We start from the raw sequence: 22,805 nt of genomic DNA on the forward strand, positions 1-22,805 counted from the left end.
CAAAAGCTTCTGAACAAACGAACGTTATATAAATGATAAACATGCAAATACATGATTACACTACTAGGGGAAAATCATACGATGCCCAAATCGCACAACCAATAAAGCTTGGCCATTGCAATAAGAGAGCAGCATGACATCATCCTTTAGAATAATCTGGATCCTTCAATATTCATCTGATGATGATGGGAACATCCAGGAAAGTAAATAGAAATAGAAAATTTCACATCAGAAAATGGATAAGATAAACTTACCCTTAACAAGAAGTAGAACTTGATTGGGTGCATGATTTCCAACTGAGGTATTACCCTACCCTGAGCATATCAACATGCCAAAACAATGGGGATTGATCCAGCATCAAACTTTGGTCAAAGTGCACGGTTGGTCATGTCTGGATGACAAGTTAAAAGTATTCTCCAGTTAGGATATGTATGTTAGATGAATTTTTCAAATTCTGGCAGTAACTTCCTTTTCATCCTGTTTGATAACCTTATAGGGTTATCACTACTAGGCCAACCTTGTAACCTTGTAAAATGATGTTTGAGTAAAATGACTGATGTTAAATGACCACAAATAAGTACATAAAATAATGGTTTCTGCTTAACTTGTAAAACATAAGAACAATGCAGAAGAAAACAAGCTAGAATAAAGTCACGACAACGACTTTACATGTTAAGGAGGAAGAAGTATTATTGACTGCCATGAGGGATCATGGGAACGTGGAAGCTCCTTCTTTATCTTCTCTATGTAGCCATCCAATGATAGAGTGCTCACATCCATGCTTTCACTGGATAAGCAATCTTCTGCCAGTTTTACGGCTGCCCTTTGTGACAACTGGAAGTTATTCCCCACACGCTGTAGCTTTCTGGCAGTTTCTTCCTTACCAAGCATCAGAAGAGCACCTACAAGTGATTTCAACTCATGCATTGCCACACTTGTTAGTGCCATGCCTTTCAAATGGTCGACTAGAGCAAATTCTTCACCCGGACTGCCAAGTTAAGACGGGAATGCAGAAGCAGAGATTTAGGACATCGTCCATAGGTTATCATAATACAAAGTTACAAACAGTGAAAGTTGAGAAAATTGTACCTGCCAGCACGGATTTTCCCTCGGTTTCTTTGACGCCCTTTCGTCCTGCTGGTTGTGCTAGAGCTGATGGATGCAGCTGAACCCTTTCCCCTCCTGTTCAGAAAAAGCAGTCAGTCAACTTAACAAGTCTTGTTCAAGAAACTTCTGTAAGGTACATATTCAGAAATAAAATCTCAAAATAGAGAACACTTGATGGCTAAAATCAGGACATGTTCATAGAACACTATTTTCTTTTTAAAGTTTAAACGGGATTGTCCCACCAATATCAGGCAAGATCCATCAGCCAACTACCCTGCTTAGAGAATTTATATGATGTAACAAATAAAGGAATGGCATAAATGAAACTTGCATATACAGGTGGAGAGAAATTAGAAGCGAAAAATCAGTTCAGATGAAAAAACAAGTGATCAAAATAGCAGCTTAGCCATTTTAAAAATATATGAACACAATATATCCCCAATGAAGACAAATGTAATTGCTCAATTTTAACAGGCATATTGTATAAGACTTCATAACAATTTGGGGAAAATGTCTCCAATATCCATCTTACATCCTGTTACAAAATTATTGGGTAGAATTGATGAGAACCAGCACTATCCCATTATGCTTTCCCATGTTAATGTATCCATAGCATAGGCTTGTGTTGAACATTCTAATTTCTTCACAGTAACAGTGTTACAAGCATGAACCAGCCACTTAAAGGCCAGAAGTGCATCGCCGGCAGAAGCGACAGGAGAACCAGTGCAAATCCAGTGCCAGATATATTGACCCCACAAAAATCCAACTGCAAGAATTTTAATTCCAAGAACTCAAATGCATGCTATTAGATCTGGTATTGCCATCAACACTGGCACCAGACTTACCCTCCAACAGATTCTCATTAAGGGGTTTACATTGAAATTCCAATTAAGGGCCCTTAAGAGCCCGATTTGTTCTGTAGTCACCAACCTCCACATTAAGGTTGGGTGATTTTACGAATTTTCTTGGATGTGTCGACCGTTTCTCAAGCTCCCTCTCCTACATCAAACATTAATTCTCTGTCTCCCATCACCACTAAGCACCATCCTACCATCAGAGTTTGATAGTGCAAAAAACTTGAATTATGTGCTGCTAGCATGAAGACCCTTTGATCCGTCAAGTTATCAATTCTTAAAACAAGCACATGACTATTGGAAATATCTGCATGACGACAATGTGATCATTGTATTTCTGCACAAAATCTTGCATAATGTGATACTACTATCTGAAATGTGCACCTAAGGCTATATTTTGGAATTACTACATATATTCACTTATTCAGGAAGAGGTAACAGCAGTGTATACTTACTGCATGTGCGTAGATTGCCAACCACTAAAGGAACTATAGCAAGTTTAAACAACAGTTCATACCAATTTGAAATGAAAATTTTGAAAATGACACCTTACAATTGAAATTTTATCCTTCATATTGTCATCTTCTTTCTTAGTGGTACTTCTGTTGAAAAGACTATTATTTATCTCAATTCTACTAGTTCACATGTCAACTGTTATCTGTGCAGATTTAGACCAGTTCAAGCTAGAAGCCCCAGTCCAAAGTTTTACCTTCTCTCTTTCTTCAGTCTCAGGCAGTTTATCAAGATAAAGATAGTAACAAGCAGTTTTGCAAGCTGACATCAGCTTTTGATGTAATTCTTGGCAAAAATCGTGTCGTTAAACAATAAAGTGCAAAACTAGGCATTTTTATGCAAGAAGAACATAAAAATATGACATTCGAGGCTTTTCAGATCATGACTGATAATCGGTTACTCAATGCATACAACTGTATTTCATGAGGGGATAAAGCACACCGAATTGATTTTCTCTTCTCTAAGCAAACCAATAAGAATAGCAGTCCATAAGTTTGACATGTTCACTGATCTCCAGTGGCATTCAATAGTCATATCTAAGAGCATGTCATAATTTTTTCTTGGAATAATCATTGACAATATTGTGCCTTTCAGAGTATATATATATATATATATAGGAAAAATATTTGCTACTAATGAAGGTAAGGAACTAATGAGCTAGAAATAATAGGTGCAAGATGCATCAACTCAATCTAACCACATAGATGTCTTCATAATGGTTTGTTTGCTAAGGATCAAGCCTTGGATCGTGCATTTCTGATGTAAAAATGTGATATTTTGAGTTATGAAATTTTGTCACATTGTGGGCCATTGCTTTTTGGACACCTTTAAAAACCTAGTTACTTGTCATAATCACATGATTCAAAACAAGTTTCCTACTAAACAAACCATGTAGATCACATCCGTAACATTTGATCTACAAAAACATGGAATATTTTGAAGGAAATAGCGATTCCTACTCATTAGTTCCTTACCTTCATTAGTAGCCAATATTTACCCATATATACACACACACACACATTTACATGTACAGAATCACTAGAATATGAGAACTGAAAATATGAGAACTAATGTGTGAACCACAATTTTCATGATTTTTTTATTCTTTTCTCTTGAATCTAACCGTGCGAATGTGATTTACATGATTGGTTTTATAAGAACACGCTCTTGAATCATCCAATTTTGATGCATAAATGAGATTTTTTTAAGGCTTTAAAATCAATGGCTCATATTCTTCATAAATATTCAAGCATTCAAAAATCATATTTTTTTCATTGAAAATACATGATCCAATGGTTGATTCCTAGCAAATTCAACCATTGAAGAATATGAGCCTGTTGGACTAGCCCAAAAGCTAGTTGAGCTCTCCCTTCTCCTCCCTCTGTGTATATATATGGGGTTTTCTCCCCTCTTGTTCTATGATTCTCTTAAGCATTCACTATTAATAAAATTAATATTTTTTATAGTGTAGGATCTTGCGTGTGCCCTTAGTGGTCTATGTGCTTTGCGCTTGGTGGCCCTTGTGGTATTGTGATCCTTTTTTTATTTGCCCTTAGAGGCTTGTGTACTTTCCTATAGTGGCCTTTGTATTTTTGTGCTCTTTGATTCCATTACAGTTAGAGCTGATGTATATCAATGACAAGGTGCATTGGGTCCTCAAAAGCACCAGTGTGATGCTTCCCATAAGCAGTAACATGTCCTTAGAAAGGACAGCTAAGATCCAATTAATGTTCAGCAATACACTGGTTCTATATTGAATTTTCCACATCCATCGAGTGAAAAGGTAGGAACTATATCTAAAATGACATGATATCCTTCTTGCATAAATGCGGAAAAGAAAAAGACAATATTGTGACAACCTTCTTAGAAGATCAGAAATATCATGGGAGTCTTTTAGCTTCAACTTGTTAAAATATATGTAATTCATATATATATATATATATATATATATATATATATATATATATATATATATATATATATATATATATAATACCCGATAGGGGTATTTTTGTCATTTCACAAGTACCCGATAGGGGTACTTGTTTTTCTTATTTTATTTTTCTCTTTTTTTTTGTAAAATCTATTTTTTTATTTTTTGTTTTTTGCTCACACAAAAGGGGCCCCACCATGTAGTCGATGGGGCCCCCAACGGACACATTTGTGACCGTTGGGGGCTCCCAACGACTACATGGGGAGCCCCCTAGGTGGCTCTCCTTTTAAGGCCTCTTGGCCCTCTCCCTCTCCTTCTCTTGTGTATAAATAGGGGTGAACCCCTCTTGTATTCCTCACTCTTGAGAGCTCTCTCTCTTTCAATAAGAGGCATTTATATTTTTATGTTGTGTTGTCTCTTGTGGGTTTAGGTATTAGCCCTTCTTTGTTTGTTCATTAGTAGATGTTGTAAGTGCTTAGTGCACTCTTTGCTTTTCCGCATATTTCATTACATGGTATCAAAGCCTTGTGTATGCTCTTCTTCTTAATATAGCTACTGGTGTAGCTATATTTGTTTTTTTTGTTTCTCTCTCTCTCCTTGGTATCCTCTTGTGAGTGGTTATTATGGAAGGAGAACAAAAGATTGATCTCTCCTTCAAGCTCAATGGCTCCAACTACATGATGTGAGCCGCCGCCATGGAAAACAACCTCAAAGGGAAAAAGCTTTGGGGATACGTTATGGGCACCATTCCGGAACCACAACTCCAACTAACTAAGATGGAAGGCGATCAAGAAAAAACTCTTGAAGGAGATGCCCGCATGAAGGCCATTGAAGATCACCAATCTAAAATAGAAGATTGGGAAAGTAAGCATGCCAAGATTCTTGCTTGGTTCATGAACAATGTGGAGCTCAAGATTTGCGCCAACATTGTCAAATTTCGGATGGCAAATGAAGCATGGTTCTTCATGAAAGGTATGTTTACACAAAAAGACCTTGCTCGTCAATTCTTTCTTCAAGAAAAAATCCGGACTATCAAGCAAGGAGAAATGAGTGTTAGGGACTACTTTAGCACTCTTGGCCCTCTATGGGATGAGCTATCCTTACTAGAACCAAAATAGGTTTCTAGTATAGATGTGGAATTAAGGAGAGAACAAATGGAAAAAGAACACTTTTTCCAATTTTTACATGGGCTTAGGCCCGAATATGAACAAGTTAGATCCTCCCTCCTACATAGATCAAAGCCTCTTCCCTTGGAAGATGCCATAGCCGAAATATGCCAAGAAGAAACCCGTCTTGGCATGATTAAAGGAGGAAATGATGTCTTGGCCGTATCAAAACCCGGCAACCATATGAAAACCTACAAACCTCCACATTTTGGAAGGCAAAATAACTATAATGGCAACTATAGAAAAGTCATTTGCCATCATTGTCAAGAACCGGATCATATAAGACCTAATTGCCCTAAGTTGAATGAAGCACCAAAAAATAAAGTTGCTTCCGTTGAAGAAGCTACTCAAAAGAAAGAGGAAGCAATCAAAGGAACGGACTCTTTTTCTCTTGCTCAACTATCGGAGGCACTACAAACTCTACTCAAGATTCCATCAACTTCGGGTGCCGCCGTAGCTTCCTCCTCTCCTACAGGTATGTCGTCTTGGATCCTTGACTTTGGAGCTTCCTTTCATATGACCCCCCTTGAAAATGAGCTTTCCGATTTATGTAATAATTATAAAAACTCCTATGTTTCAACTACCGATGGTACATCTTTACAAGTAAAAAGTTTTGGAACCTTAAACTTTTCAAAAGACTTCTTTGTGCCAAACGTGAGAGTTGTACCTCAACTTAATTTAAATCTCCTCTCTGTTGCTCAAATATGCGATCATGGATGTAAAATCTCCTTCTCAACTAAGGATTGCTCTATACAGGATCTCCGGTCCGGGAAGCTGATTGAGCAAGGCCATAGAAGGGGAGATCTCTATTACATGAGCAACTTGAAACTCCCCATTAACTCTTTTTGTAACCATGTCCAAGATAAAAATATTGATATTTGGCATCAAAGACTTGGACATCCAAGTTTCTCAAAAATGTACTCCTTTCCATTTGGAAAGAAATTTTGTAATGAGAAACATTTTGTTTGTAAGAATTGTATTTTTGGCAAAATGAAATCTACTCATTTTCCAAACCGAACTTTTGTGTCCAAAAGACCTTTTGAGTTAGTCCATTCGGATGTTTGGGGTCCTTCCCCCGTCATGTCTAAAGGAGGGTACTCCTATTATGTCACTTTCATCGATGACTACACTAGGTATGTATGGATCTACTTTCTCAATTTAAAATCTGAAGTCTTTGATTTTTTCAAAAAATTTCATATGATAGTTAAAAATCAATTTTCAAGTAATATCTCTACTCTTAGATCCGATTCGGGTGGAGAATATTTATCAAATGAATTTCAAAACTATTTAGAAGTAAATGGAATTTGTCATCAAAGATCGTGTCCTAGGACTCCCCAACAAAACGGCTTGGCCGAAAGAAAGCATAGACATATCATGGAAACCACTAGGACACTCCTTATTTCCAAAGAAATTCCAAAGAATTTTTGGGCCGAAGCGGCCTTAACCTCAACTTATTTAATAAATAGAATGATATCTTCTTCCTTACAAAATACATCTCCATACGAAAAACTATTTGAAAGAACACCAGACTTCAATAGATTAAGAGTTTTTGGATGTAAATGTTTTGTCCTTACTCATAAACGGGACAAATTATCTCCTAAAGCTATTGAATGTGTTTTCTTGGGTTATGGAGAAAATCAAAAGGGTTTTAGATGTTTTGACTTGAAAAATAACAAACTCTATGTATCCAAAGATGTAACATTTTTGAAAAATGAAAATGGTTTTGTGAAAACTAAAGATATTGACGAAAGTGAATATACTTTTTTATTTGATCTTCTATCTCAAGAAGATGAGACTCCTCAAGAAGAGGAAATCTCTAATGAGTCTTTGAATGACCTAGAGGAAATTCATCTTGATAATGCTATAGATGAGAATAATAGACCAATCCAAACATATGTTAGGCGTGGTCAACAAACTCAGATAAGTGCCTTAGAAAAATACTCTCAAGGATCCGACATTGAAGAAACATCTTTAAGGAGATCCAGTCGGATCTCCAATCCTCCAAATAGGTTTGTTTCCTATGAGTCCCTAACTCCTAGATATAGAGCATGTCTAATTGCGTTGCATTCCTTTCATGAACCTTCACACTATAATGAGGCCAAAAATATTCCCCAATGGGTTGAAGCCATGAACTTAGAGCTTAGTGCCCTTGAAAAAGCTAAAACTTGGGAAATAACTTCGTTACCCATTGGAAAGAAATCAATAGGATGTAGATGGGTCTTCAAAATTAAAACCAAGAGTGATGGTTCATTAGAATGTTATAAAGCACGATTAGTAGCTAAAGGATATGCTCAGGAATATGGTATAGATTATGAAGAAACCTTCGCACCTGTTGCTAGAATGACTAGTGTTAGGACTCTTATTGCTATTGCGTCTGTGAAGAAATGGCCTATCTATCAACTCGATGTTAAGAATGCATTTCTAAATGGCGAATTAAATGAAAAAGTTTACATGGATCCCCCACCAGGAGTATGTATTGGTAAAAATAAAATTCTTAAACTTAAAAAGGCATTATATGGTTTAAAACAAGCTCCAAAGGCTTGGCATGATAGATTTAGTAATGTAATGACAAGTTTAAATTTTCGTTCATGTTATACTGACACTGCTTTATTTGTGAAAAGTGCAGGGTCTTCAGTAGTTATTTTACTACTTTATGTTGATGATATGATCATCACAGGAAGTGATGAGCAAGGCATTAAGGATATTAAAAAGGTTTTGAAAGAAAATTTTGATACGTCTGACCTTGGTTTCTTAAGATATTTTTTAGGAATTGAAGTGGCGTACTCTCCTCGAGGGTACATTCTCTCTCAGATGAAACTTGCTGCTGACATCTGTTCCAAATCGGGTATCTCCGATGATAAGAAGACAGAAACCCCAGAAGTCATCAATGCAAAATTAAGGTTGGAAGATGGAACACCTCTCAAGGATCCTACTCCCTACCGGCAACTTGTTGGGTCTCTAACCTACCTATCCATCACACGGCCAGACATAGCTCATGCCGTCCACTCTGTCAGTCAGTTTCAACATGCACCTACAACTGTGCACATGAGTGCAGTCTTAAGGATCGTCAGATATATCAAAAATACCATAACTAAGGGAGTTTTTCTTTCTTCTGCCTCGTCACTTGACTTAATTGCTTATACTGATGCAGATTGGGGAGGAAATCCCAATGACCGAGTCTCAACTACCGGTTTTTGTGTTTTCTTAGGTGACTCTATGATTTCGTGGAGATGCAAGAAGCAACACAAAGTATCATTGTCCTCGGCGGAAGCAGAATATCGTGCTATGGCCACTACAACCATGGAACTTGTGTGGCTAAGAAGCCTCCTCAGTGATATGGGCATTGTCATCTCTACTCCTTCGAAGATGTGTTGTGACAACAAAAGCGCAATCTATATTGCAAGCAATCACACCTTCCATGAGCGTACCAAACATATTGAGATGGATTGCCATTACGTTCGGGATGAATACCTAAGAGGAACTATAGCACTACCTTACGTCACATCAGAGTACCAGTTGGCGGACTTCTTCACTAAGGCTCTTGCGGCTCCTCGGTTTTTGTTTCTCCTTAACAAGCTTTCGGTTATATCCCCGTAAAGCTTGAGGGAGGGTGTTAAAATATATGTAATTCATATATATATATATATATATATATAAAATACCCGATAGGGGTATTTTTGTCATTTCACAAGTACCCGATAGGGGTACTTGTTTTTCTTATTTTATTTTTCTCTTTATTTTTTGTAAAATCTATTTTTTTATTTTTTGTTTTTTGCTCACACAAAAGGGGCCCCACCATGTAGTCGATGGGGCCCCCAACGGTCACATTTGTGACCGTTGGGGGCTCCCAACGACTACATGGGGAGCCCCCTAGGTGGCTCTCCTTTTAAGGCCTCTTGGCCCTCTCCCTCTCCTTCTCCTGTGTATAAATAGGGGTGAACCCCTCTTGTATTCCTCACTCTTGAGAGCTCTCTCTCTTTCAATAAGAGGCATTTATATTTTTATGTTGTGTTGTCTCTTGTGGGTTTGGGTATTAGCCCTTCTTTGTTTGTTCATTAGTAGATGTTGTAAGTGCTTAGTGCACTCTTTGCTTTTCCGCATATTTCATTACACAACTATCATATCACAAAGATTAAATATGAAAAAAACCAATGACAAGAATGTTAAATTGTAATTTATAAGACAATGTATTTTCTATATATATTTTATATATATAAAAGAAGATACATATACATATATATATTTCATATATATATATGTATATGTATTCATCTACTTGTATATATAAAATATATATTTCTTTATTGTATTGGCTGTAGGGGTATTTTAGTCATTTCTACATTTTACGCATATTCATGTTTTTGAATATGATTGTAATTCCTCCTTTTTATCTTTTTATTTTTGTAGTTTTTTTCATTTCTTATTTTTGTTTTTTTATATAATGTTTTTGTACACAGCCAGTGGCTGACTGTGTACAGTGTACAACAGTCAGCCATTGACTGTGTACACAGTTTTAAAAATATAGACGTTGGGCTGATTCCCAACGTCTCTAATAAGAGCTGTTGGGAATAGCCCAATGTCTCTTAAGTTTGCTTATAAATAAGGCTAAGTGAGCCCACTGTGTGAATTATTAGAGTAAGGAGTTGTCTCCTTAAGCTTGTAAACACTGTGCATTTATTGCACTTTGGTGTAAAGCTTATAAACATTGTGCATTTATTGCACTTCTTTTGTGGTGTAAAGCTTATAAACACTGTGAATTTATTTTGTGTATTGAGTATTTGAAGTATCAAGTTATTTGAAAACTTGATTGTTTGAAAGGATTCTTCACATGGTATCAGAGCCCCGTTGAAGAAGAAGAATTGTGATTCTCCTCCATTTGAATACCTCGAAAAGCGTGCCTTCAAGCTTTTTGAGATCGAAGTGGATCATCTTCTTCGGACAATATTTTAGAAGCCTCTTTTATCAAGAAAGACGCGAAAAATACTTGAGGTACGTATTATTTCTTGTCTTCTTTCCTCTCTAATGGGTGAAAAAGACTCCCATTTCTCTCTTGGGTTTAAGCTTAATGGCTCAAACTATCATGTTTGGGCCGGTAATATGGAAGCCCATATTAAAGGAAAGAGACTTTGGGGTTACATTCATGGATCAATACCGGAACCGGAACCGGAACCCAAAATCACCATCATTGAAGAAGGGGATATTAAGATCCTTGAAGGGGATGAAAGACAAAAGGCTCTTGAAGAATATTCTAAAAAGCATGATGATTGGAAAATGAAGAACTTCAAGATCTTATCTTAGATTTTTTCATCCGTTGAGACCAAGATAAACGCCAATATCATCAAATTTAAAAAAGCTTCCGAAGCTTGGTTGTATCTTGAGAAAATGTACACTTCAAGAGACTTATCTCACAAGTACATTCTCCAAAAGAGGGCTTTGACCCTCCAACAAAATGAAATGACCATTCGGGAGTACTTTGCCGAATTATCCTCTATTTGGGACGAGCTTGCCATCCTTGAACCAAAATGGAGTGGAGAAGCAATCGAATTAAGGCACAAACAACTTGAGGAAGACCGGTTCTTCAATTTTCTAAATGGACTTAGACCCGAATTTGAACAAGTTCGGTCCTCTCTTCTCTCCACTTTCACATCTCTCTCACTTGAAGATGTAATCACCAAGCTAAGTGGTGAAGAAACCCGTATGAGGATTAGCAAGAATAATCCTAGCATTCTTGTTACCTCTTCTACTCAAGAAGATAGTGAAATGGTTAATGTCGTGTCAAGACCGGGGAATAACGTGAAGACCTATAGACCTCCTCATTTCAAGAACCAAGGTCAAGGAGGAAATGATCGGTATGGCAAAAGAGACTATAGCAAATTAAATTGCCACTTTTGTAAAGAACCAGGACATATCAAACCTATGTGTCCTAAATGGAAGAAATTAATTGCAACGGCTATGGCATCCCAAAAAGAAGAACGACCTTCATCATCAAGTGAGTCTCTTTCCCTTCAACAAATCGTAGAGGCATTGCAACCTCTTCTCAAGGGAGGCATTTCCGGAGCCGCCATGTCATCTTCTTCCCCCGGTAAGACATCTTGGCTTTTAGATTCTGGGGCATCCTTTCACATGACCCCTAGTACTTGCTCTCTTTCAAATTTTTCTAAAAATTCTTTTTCATCCTTTGTCTCAACCGCGGATGGAACACCTCTTGAGATTAAAGGAATAGGCAATTTTGAAAGACAAGACTTCTTTGTTCCAAAAATTTGTCTTATCCCAAAACTTAATTTAAATCTTCTTTCGGTCTCCCAACTCTCGGACCATGGTTGCGATATAAAATTCTCTTCTAATAAATGTTGGATACAGGATCGCCAGTCTGGGAGATTGATTGGAGAAGGCTCTAGAAGAGGAGACCTCTACTACGTTGATTTTCTTCAAGTTCCCAAGAGTCAATTTTGTAATGTTGTTCAAAACAAAGATATTCATGTATGACATAAGAGATTGGGTCATCCCAATATTGTTAAAATCTCCTATCTGCCTTTTATTAAACATCTTTGTAAAAGCGATTTTCTATGTAATGAATGTATTCTTGGGAAAATGAAATGTTTGCCTTTTCCTCAAAGATCCATGTTTACGACAAAACCATTTGAAATTGTCTATTCCGATGTATGGGGTCCGGCTCCTGTGATGTCAAAGGGAGGATTTTCTTACTATGTGATTTTTGTGGATGACTACACTAGGTTTTGTTGGATTTATTTTCTTAAACATAAACATGAAGTTTTTTCAACTTTTAAAAGTTTTCATATGATGATTTCAAATCAATTCAATGGATGCCTAAAAATCCTTAGGTCCGACTCTGAAGGAGAATACCTCTCAAATGAATTCAAAAGTTATCTTGAAAATTTTGGTATTCTTCACCAAAAATCTTGTCCGAAACCCCCTCCAACAAAATGGGCTAGCCGAACGAAAGCATAGGCACATCATTGAAACAACTAGGACTTTACTCATTTCACAAAACATTCCAAAGAATCTCTGGGCTGAGGCAACCCTTACCTCTGTCTATCTCATAAACAGACTTCCATCGAAAAATTTAAGCAAAGTTTCTCCCTTTGAAAAATTATACGAAAAGGAACTTGATTATAGCAGGTCAAGGGTCTTTGGGTGTAAATGTTTTGTTCTTACTGATAAGAATGAAAAACTTTCTCCTAAGGCCATTCCTTGTGCCTTTCTTGGCTATTCTGAAACCCAAAAGGGTTTTCGTTGTTATGATGTCAAAAGTGATAAACTGTATGTTTCCAAAAATGTGAGTTTTTTGGAAAATCTTAGTGGATTCGAACGTTGTGAATCTCATAATGAAAACGTGGATTATTTTTTTCTATTTGATTTACTAAATAAAGACGATGATACTAGTGATGATGAGTCAGATCAAAGTAACTCAAATGAATTTGAAACTAAGGAAAACATCCCCTTGCTTCCTTCATCACATCAACATATTGATGAAAGATTACCTAGAGACCCTATCACCTATACTCATAGAGATCGAAACAACTTTAGAAGTGATCTTGAAAGATATGATGATGCTAGTCCAAGTACTTCTTAGAGCGAAGTGATCCCTCGTAGAACCGAAAGAAGTAGAAAGACTCCTTCTAGGTTCATTTCCTATGACTTTTTTTCACCTAAATATAGGGTCTACCTTAGTGCCATTCACTCTTATATAGAACCTAGAAATTTTGAAGAAGCACGAAAGTGCCCTGAATGGATTAGTGCAATGGACAATGAACTTGAGGCTCTGAGAAAAGCCAAAACTTGGGAGTTTCAAAATCTTCCTAAAGGTAAGAAAACAATAAGGTGCAGATGGGTTTTCAAAGTAAAGACTAAAAGTGATGGATCCCTTGAAAGATATAAAGCTCGTTTGGTTGCAAAAGGATATAGTCAAGAGTATGGTATTGACTACGAAAAAACTTTTGTTCCTGTAGCTCGTATGGTCACTGTCTGATGTCTTATAAATGTTGCTTCTATCAACAAGTGAAACATCTATCAAATGGATGTTAAAAATGCTTTTTTAAATGACGATTTAAACGAAGAAGTTTATATGGATGTTCTACCTGGAATGGAGACTCCTAAGGGAAAAGTGTTTCGTCTTCAAAAAGCACTTTATAGTCTAAAACAAACTCCCAAGGCTTGGTATGATAGGTTTAACTCTGTAATGATTGAAAATGGATTTTTCTCTTGCTTTACTGACACTGCTCTATTTGTTAGAAAATTCAATGCAGGGATTATGATTTTATTATTATATGTTGATGACATGCTCATCACCGGGAGTGATTCTAACGGGGTTAAGAGTATAAAATCTATCTTGAAAGATAAATTTGAAATGTCTGATTTGGGTTTTCTAACTTATTTTTTGGGGATTGAAGTAGCATACTCCCTTAGAGGATATTTCTTATCTCAAACTAAGTTTGCTTCTGAGATCATTGACAGGTCAGGTATTACAGATGAGAAGCTTTGTGAAACTCCTGCAGTAGTAGGGGCAAAAATGAAAATTGATGATGGGGTTCCCCTTTCGGATCCTACACCGTACAGACAGCTTGTAGGATCATTGATGTATCTGAGTATTACCAGACCAGATATATCTCATGCAGTCCATACTGCAAGTCAGTTTCAGCATACGCCTACATCAGTTCACATGAGTGCCATCTTGCAAGTCGTAAGATACATAAAAGGCACACTAAATAAGGGAGTATTCTTATCCTCTTCTTCTGAATTAAAATTAATTGCTTATACTGACTCTGACTGGAGAGGTGACCCAAATAACCGTCACTCCACCACTGGTTTTTGTGTGTTTTTAGGAGACTCGCTGATTTCATGGAGATGTAAGAAGCAGCAAAAAGTGTCTCTATCCTCAGCAGAAGTTGAATATCGTGTCATGGCGACTATTACCATGGAAATTGTATGGATTCATCAGCTATTAGAAGACATGGGGATCTCAATAGCAGGGCCCACCAAGCTATGCTGTGATAACAAGAGTGCAATATACATTGCCAAAAATCATACTTTTCATGAGCGGACTAAACACATTGAGATGGACTGTCACTATGTTCGGGAAGCGTATCTGAAAGGAGTTATAGATCTTCCATATGTAACTTCAGAATATCAGTTGGCAGATTTCTTCACCAAAGCTTTGTGTGCTCCGCGGTTGAATTTCCTCCTTGGCAAACTTTCGGTCATCTTGCCCTAAGTTTGAGGGGGGGTGTTAAATTATAATTTATAAGACAATGTATTTTCTATATATATTATATATATATATAAGAAGATACATATACATATATATATTTCATATATGTATATGTATTCATCTACTTGTATATATAAAATATATATTTCTTTATTGTATTGGCTGTAGGGGTATTTTAGTCATTTCTACATTTTACGCATATTCATGTTTTTGAATATGATTGTAATTCCTTCTTTTTATTTTTTTATTTTTGTAGTTTTTTTCATTTCTTATTTTTGTTTTTTTATATAATGTTTTTGTACACAGTCAGCCATCAGTTTTAAAAATATAGACGTTGGGTTGATTCCCAACGTCTCTAATAAGAGCTGTTGGGAATAGCCCAACGTCTCTTAAGTTTGCTTATAAATAAGGTTACGTGAGCCCATTGTATGAATTATTAGAGTAAGGAGTTGTCTCCTTAAGCTTGTAAACACTGTGAATTTATTGCACTTTGGTGTAAAGCTTATAAACACTGTGCATTTATTGCACTTCTTTTGTGGTGTAAAGCTTATAAACACTGTGCATTTATTTTGTGTATTGAGTATTTGAAGTATCAAGTTATTTGAAAACTTGATTGTTTGCAAGGATTCTTCACAAAGAAGGGCTATTTACACTTATAGAGCCAGTCAAGCTTAGTTGTCAAAAGTGGTAGGCAGAGCCTAGGCGAAAGACCCCTAAAAGACCTAGTCGGGGCCTAGGCGAGATTAGTCAGCCTAGGCGAGACCAAAAGAAAAAAATGTTGAAAAAAGTAGAAATATCACAATAAATTGTCAAATTTAAGTAACACACATATGAGTGTGACTATGAATGAAGTATAAGTGTGTACTTCAGCATAACATAATTGCATAACATTGAACATAAACTGAAACAATTTGAATATATATATATATAACTGAAAAACAGATTGTATATAAATTATATAATATATATTTGTGAAAAACACAGATTATATATTATATAATATATGTCTGTGAAAACACAGACTATATATATATATATAAACCGAGTGGAGGGGTGAGAGGAAGAAGAAGACGAAGAAAATGAGAAGAACAAAGAAAAAAAGAAAAGGAAAGAAGGAAAAAATGGAAAAAAGGAACGAGGAGAAAGGAAGGAAAAGAAGAGGGTGGAGGGTGTGAGGTCAGAGGAGGAAGAAAAAGAAGAGAAGAAAAAACAAGAAAAAAAAGGGAAGAAGGGAAAATGAAAGAAAATGAAAAGGAAGAGGGTAGAGGGCGTGAGGTTAGTGGAGGAAGAAAAAGAAAAGGAGAAAACAAAACCAAGAAAAAAAAAGGAAAGGAAAAAGAAAAGAAGAGGAAGAAGAAGATGGTGGAAAAATGAGGAAAAGAAGAATAAGAAGAAAAGAAGAGTAAAAAGAAAAGAATAGCAGGAGGAAGAACTGAAGAAACGAAGAAGAGAAAAAAAAGGAAGAAAAGAAAAAGCATACCTGGACTTCTTTTCATAGCCACGACCAGAGAGAGAGAGAGCAAAAAGGGGGAAGAGTTCTTCTCGCAGCCATGACCCCCCCCCGCCCGCACGCACGCGAGAGAGAGAGAGAGAGATCCACCTTTATATTTTCCCTAATAGGGGTGAAAACGGGTCGGACGTGAGTCGAATCTGAATTCGAATCTGTTAAAAACATGGATTCAAATCTGGATCGAATATCTGATCCCTTTTCAGCCCAACAAAATTAAAAAAAATGAAATATGTGTGCCCTCAACCTAGGCGGCGCCTAGTCAGGAAAAAAGAGCCCCACTTCCCAAACCCATAAGCCCAGGTGGTGGGTCGGCGCCGCTTTCGACAACTAAGCAGTCAAGGCTTCAAAATTGTACAACTAGATATGTTAAGCATAAATTACTATAATGACCAAGGAATGCAAGATAGACTAAATGAACCATGATATGAAAGTCATACCCCATAGAGTAAGCACTCATTCCGCTGAAGGTACTGCTGGTCTCCGAAGCATTGTCATCATCATCATCATTTGCCAATCTTTCCTCTGATTGTAGTTTGGCAGCAAGAACCAGTCTCCTCTGGCGAACAGCCAAGTAGCGAGCCAAGTACTTCCCCACTTTCTCCACTCCTTCTTCATATTCAGATATTAATGTGCTTGCACATTCTGCAGCTGCATTCTTAACCTCAGATATGAAATCCTCTCTTCCATGTAAAACCCCAATTCTTAGAGCCTCTTCCCATTCGCGTGCAGTTATGAAATGCGTGATCCCACCATGAACATCATGGCAATACTCGAGAGCAATTCTAGCTGCTTCTGCAGGCTTACCAAGAGCTTGGAGTTCCTCACAGAGCTCATGTGCCAATTGCAGAACCTTCTCTTTGCTAAAGTTCAGAAGTCCAGCAACTGTAAGCACACCTTTCCAATCGTTGCACGAACGATAGGCCTTCAAAGCTTTCTCCAAAGAACAGCACAGGTACGCAGAAGCTGCATCACCAAAGCACTCTTCTCCAACAAGATGATCACCCCAGGCTTCAAATACTTGGTTCCTCTTGACAGAATCACTAAACAATTGAAGACCCAAAGGAAAAAGTTGAGGATTTTTCTTCATGAGGCACAAAGAATCCTCAAAACAATCTTCACCTACTGCTACCATACTTATAAGAGCACTTTCAAACCTCTGCAGCCTAAGATCTATTGTGTACCGCATAACAGCAGGCGGCATCAGCTCTAGTTTCTGTAGAAAGGGAAGAAACTCTTTTGGGTCCTTCTGAGAGTTCAGGGCAACAATGGCCGCAAGATTGAGATCATACAATCCCAATGCACTTTCATAAACAGCCTCAGAATCTGATAGCCACAAAAGATGCTTCAGAGCTTCTTCTGCAGAAGGACACAATTTGCCCTGCATAGGGTCCTTCCTGTTGATGGTTCCTGATAGTTCCGATTCTCGGATCCTTTTTATCCTTTCCAATGCCTCTTCCAAAGCAGGAGGCTCACTACGAGCTAGTGTAGTCAATATACAGAGCTCTCTTGCAGGGCTTTCAGGAACATGTTCTTCAAGGGCCGTCCGGATTAAGAGCAAGACAGAAGAAACCTTGTTTTTTATTTCAGAACATTTGAATCTCCCCACATGCATGCTAGTGCCTTCCTTCCCAATCGAAGGTAGACTGACAAAGTTCTTGTACATTGTCTCCATGACATTTTCATTTTTTATGGAACACACAAAATCTGTGATATGGCTAAGATTTTTTATTTGCTTAACAAACTCGGGAGCAACTTGGACAAAAGCTGGCCAACCACAGTAGTCAACAATAATATTGTAGTCTATCCTGTTCCGTCTAACCATAAGCATAGCATCTTTGAAACGGCCTTGAACCAATGCATTGACAATTGACATGAGAACCAATTTTCGTGGATAAATACACTCTAGGCTACCACGTAGCGTCTGTAGAATTACAGCTGCTTCGTCTCCATGAATTACACCGATCAATCTTGCACCTCTTTCCCAAACCTTCAAAGCATCTCTACTTTCCCTGCTGCTGATTTTTCCACCATCTCCAGCATATTTTTCAATATCAACTTCATGCTTTCTATGTAGTACATCCTCAAAACTAATAATATGCAGAAAATCCTGCTTAGTAGTAAGAATGATATGCGTAAAAACTTGCTGTGTCAAACCAGTGCTGCTAGAATAAAATGAGAAACTACTGCAATCATTACAGATTACCCTATTACAAGTATGCAACCTACCATTTTCATCCATCCCAAAAAGCAAAGGCTTCAGCATGCCATTATCATAAATAGGAACAGCATTCATCCAAGGGCATGATGTAGGAAAACCAGCACAGAAATTTAGGTTCTTCTGTCTCATATCTGGAGATGACATTCTCATGCCAGACTTCAAAGTATATTCTACCACAGATCCTCCAGCAAATTGAATGAAGGCAGACCCTTCTTCAACAGGATTTTGAACTATACTAAGGACTGGCCTTTGTAAGTGTATCCTCTTGGAAACCTTAGCATGCCAACCTGAAGAAGTCACTGTATCTGTCACACAATCCTCTGAGCAAATAAACTCAATTTCCACCAAAAAATAACAATAAGCTTTTCTCATGTCCTCTTCATAAAAAACCTCATTATTTCTGGGAGATCGTTCAAGAAAAGCATGGCCCTCACCAGATTCACAAAGCCCAATTGCAAGACAAACATGACGGTCAAGCCATGTAAGATGTCCAATGGAACCAAAGCTGGTATCAGAAAGACAAGACTCAATGGTGAATTCTTTACCTTCTAGATTTTCCCAACTATCCAATACTGGAAGTTCTACAATACTTAAATGGCCATCTGATGAAGCTGCTGCCAGGCGGTTCATTGAGTTCTTAGACAAAACAGCAATATCCTGAACAGCACTTTGAAACTTCAGATTAAAGAGAGAAAGAGGAGGGGGGAGAAGTGACAAAGAAAGTGGAGACACAAATATATTGAAATTATCAATCACCAATGCTGTTGAGTTCTCAGTCACAGCTGTCACCCACACAAAATTCATACTCCTGAACTTACCACCCTGCGTCCAGGAAATCAAGTGTAAAGGCTTCACCGGGTCCCAGCAGAACTTTACATGGTCTGTCTTTGAATGTCTCATTTCATGTTTTAAGTACCAGTGGTTATTACTGAAAGACCATATTTTTATACTGTCAAGTCCTTCACATCTAGATAAAGTAGCAAGAAGTTCTGAGCTACAGCTCCACTTCAGCATATCAACTGTTGTTCTGACTCCATCATCAGTGCTAAATGAGCTTCGCTCCAACCCATTCCTCTCAAAACAGACAATCAAAGGGCACTTCAGATCAGCTGATCTATTATATGCAGCCACCAATTTTGCACCACTGGGCATCCAATCCAGAGATCCTTCCATAAAGATCTTGTACTCAGAAGAAGAAAGTGATGCCCCAGTTTCCCGATCCCAAATTCTGATTCGGCTCAAGGACAAAGAATCCCCTGCAGAAACTAATGTAGCAAAATATTTGCCATCACCTCGCCAGGAAACTTGAACTTCAGTTACATGGGAATATTTACACTTTACATCCATTCCCTGCACACAAAGACACACAAAGCATTATACGTGGAAACAGATTCAATTTAAAAATCAAGCTCCCAACAATATGCTGCCACTTCCAAAGGTGTGACTGCAGTTTTTACAAAATCTGCTTCACCTTTTTATCAAAATACCATTGACTTTGCACACGTGGCAGCATGTGTATTGAAGGTGCTACTTCTAGATCCTATGTGTGGCCTCCCTAATTGTGATCCTTTAGAACAATGCGACAAAAAGAAGGCACAACCAATAGAAAATTCATAAGAGAGTTCACAAGTAAATCACAGCATAACTGGTGGAATCCGTATTACAAAATATGTAATGAGGAAGTATCTAACATGTTCTGATGCAGGAGGTTCGAGCATGATTTCGTATAAAACATCCCAATCTTGACTCATAATTATTAATTGTCCTAGACGTGTTGCCACAGCAAGAAGGCCACCATCTGGACTCGCAGAAATGCTCTTGACACCCCCCTCCACTCTGCCCACAACTTCAGTTGCATCGCCATCCACGGGGTGTAGTAATATAAAACCATCCAAAGTTCCCATTATCAGTGCTTCCTTCTCCATGAGATAATCCAAAGCCGTAATGCAGTCATCTGGCTCCAAGATTGGAGTGAGGGGCACATCAGCCACCCAAAATTGGTTCCACGAACTTTCCTGCTAATATGAACGTCAGTGCATTAATAAAAGGAAATGAAAATAATTCATGTACAACATGAGATAGCTTTCCTACATATAAACCATGAAATACTAAATACACAATAAAGAAAAAAGTAGATAAACTTGCATGACTGCCTTTGGACTCCATAAATCTAGGCAATTGCTAGAAACATCTAAATAGACCTTTCACTGTCACATAGGTGTGGGTGTTGGTACATGGTATGACACGGGAGCAGCTTGGTACATCACAGTTTTTCCAAGAAGAGGGTCACAAGAGTGCGGCTAAATTGTGTATGTTTCTCACATACGCACATATAATATATACACTAGAAATAGAAAGTTCCACTAAAATATAAAGAAAACGTACCGAAACATACAATGTATTTTGTAATATTACATTGTCTAGGTGTGAAAACACCCAGCACCAGCACCCAGAAGTACCAGCTTCGATACGGGTATGTTGAGCATTTTGAAGTACTCATGTTACTTAGATCTTTCAAGATAGACAATCCACCATGGATCTTTTTCTACTATGCAGGCCAGCTTGAACTTTCAAAGTCTAGCAAACGAGCCAAGCAAGCCGAGCTTACCTTGCCGAAGCTCGGCCAGTTTTGGTTCAATACAAGCTCAAAGCTCATTATCGAGCCAAACCACCAAATGAATCAAATCATGGACATTGCGTTCAGAACGGAAGCTCATTCAAACAATCCAGTATTTCTAGAATCACGTAAGCGGTACATATGAGAATTTTCCCACGGTGACAGACAATGAATCGATTCTTCCAAACTCAGGTTACTCGAAAGATCGACTTGCGCCTATGACTGACCTAAATCATGAGCAAGTAACTCCTCTAATTTCAAATTAATGATAATAATAACAACAGCAATTGCATAGCGTGCTTCTAACATCATCCTCACGCCTTGTACTTCAAATAATTACGCGAGAACCCTAAAAATAAAACTAGCGCATACCGCGAATTGATAGATGCAAATTATCCGTGAAATTTATTTGAATTTACGAACATTATCGGAAAGCGCATCACAATGCCGAACGGAAAGAACAACGAATGAGGAACTCATGAATCCAGAACTATGTGCTGGAAAATAAAACCATAAAAATTGCACACTTTGCAGTACCTAAAAAACGTGGAGGATCAACACGATTGATTCCAAGCAGGGAGTTCCCGCAACGGATACGGCACGGCCAGACGACGGAAGCGAAGAAGGTAAAAAGGGAAAGGGAAGAACGGATGGCGTGTTGGAGAAGATTCTTACCTGAGAGGGAGAGAAATTGAGGACGTAGATGGAGTTCGCGGAGGTAGCGAAGAACAGTCGGTTGAGCTCCGAATCGACGGCCGAGAGAGTGAGGCGTTCTCCATCGGACGGCAGCTCGATCTTCGCACCGTACTCGGCGTAGAGCTTCAGGTTCTTCATCTCTGGGCGGGAGGGCGCCCGGGGGCAAAGAGAGGGAGAGAGAGAGAGAGAGAGGACGACGCGCTCGAAAGGGCGTATCTGAAAGACCGGTCATGTGGGGGTCGGAGGGTCCGAACAGTATCGGTGATCCAATATTGATTTTCGGGTATGGATAAAGGGTCCACATCAATGTTGGCATAAACATATCGGATCTAATCGACCCAAAATTGATTCTAAAGTGGGCCGATTTGGATTACTTATTTTTAATTTTTTTAAGATTTTTTAATATTTTTATTATTATTGTTGCAATGACACATGTCATCGGATTAGTTGTGTCAACGGGTTGGGTTTGGTTCAGACCCAGGTAATACCAAACTTGGACCCAATTTTTGGGTATGATATCAGGTTCAGACCCATGACTAATCGAGTCCACTATAAGAATGACCATACCCGGACCCGATAAGAACTACATGAACCAGACCTAACCATACCTGATAAAACCATATTCTTTATCATTTTTATATTAAAAATTTGCGGATAGAACTCAGGTCGGGTCGAGGTCTGGTATAAAATTTCACAAACTATACTTGAGTACATGTATTAAGCAGACCTTCGGGTCCAGACCCGAGTCTTAATTGGGTCTTATTATTTATCACCATACCCGGACCCTATAGAGGGTAGTTCGGGTAAACCCGACCCATTTACACCCTTGACCCATTGACACCCCTACATCTGATGGCAAAAACTTGATTGATTCAGCTCGATTCAATCAGAGTCTGAATCAGTAGATTCTCTAAATTGTTTTGAAGATCGATCCAAACCCCATGTTGATTCTGACAACATTG

At 38.0% G+C, this 22,805-nt stretch overlaps 1 protein-coding gene across 2 annotated transcripts; it reads right to left on the bottom strand.

Moving 5' to 3' along the window:
* Window positions 1–455: 455 nt before the first annotated feature.
* ABO1 (IKI3 family protein) lies at window positions 456–21,991 on the bottom strand. 2 transcript variants are annotated; one of them, XM_090002811.1, is made up of 6 exons: window positions 21,823–21,991; window positions 20,222–20,545; window positions 19,287–19,880; window positions 16,750–19,187; window positions 1,090–1,182; window positions 456–988 (listed from the first exon to the last, which is right to left on the bottom strand). In XM_090002811.1, the coding sequence occupies exons 1-6, from the start codon at window positions 21,979–21,981 to the stop codon at window positions 673–675; spliced, it is 3,924 nt and encodes a 1,307-aa protein (XP_089858937.1). In that variant the 5' UTR covers window positions 21,982–21,991; the 3' UTR covers window positions 456–672. The 2 variants fall into 2 exon arrangements, with proteins under 2 accessions (XP_089858937.1, XP_089858936.1); XM_090002810.1 differs by having other exon boundaries at window positions 16,750–19,880.
* Window positions 21,992–22,805: the final 814 nt, after the last annotated feature.

The sequence above is a fragment of the Nuphar pumila genome, chromosome 4 (assembly GCF_984573655.1).
Source record: "Nuphar pumila chromosome 4, dmNupPumi1.hap1.1, whole genome shotgun sequence".
Taxonomy (NCBI): Eukaryota; Viridiplantae; Streptophyta; class Magnoliopsida; order Nymphaeales; family Nymphaeaceae; genus Nuphar; species Nuphar pumila.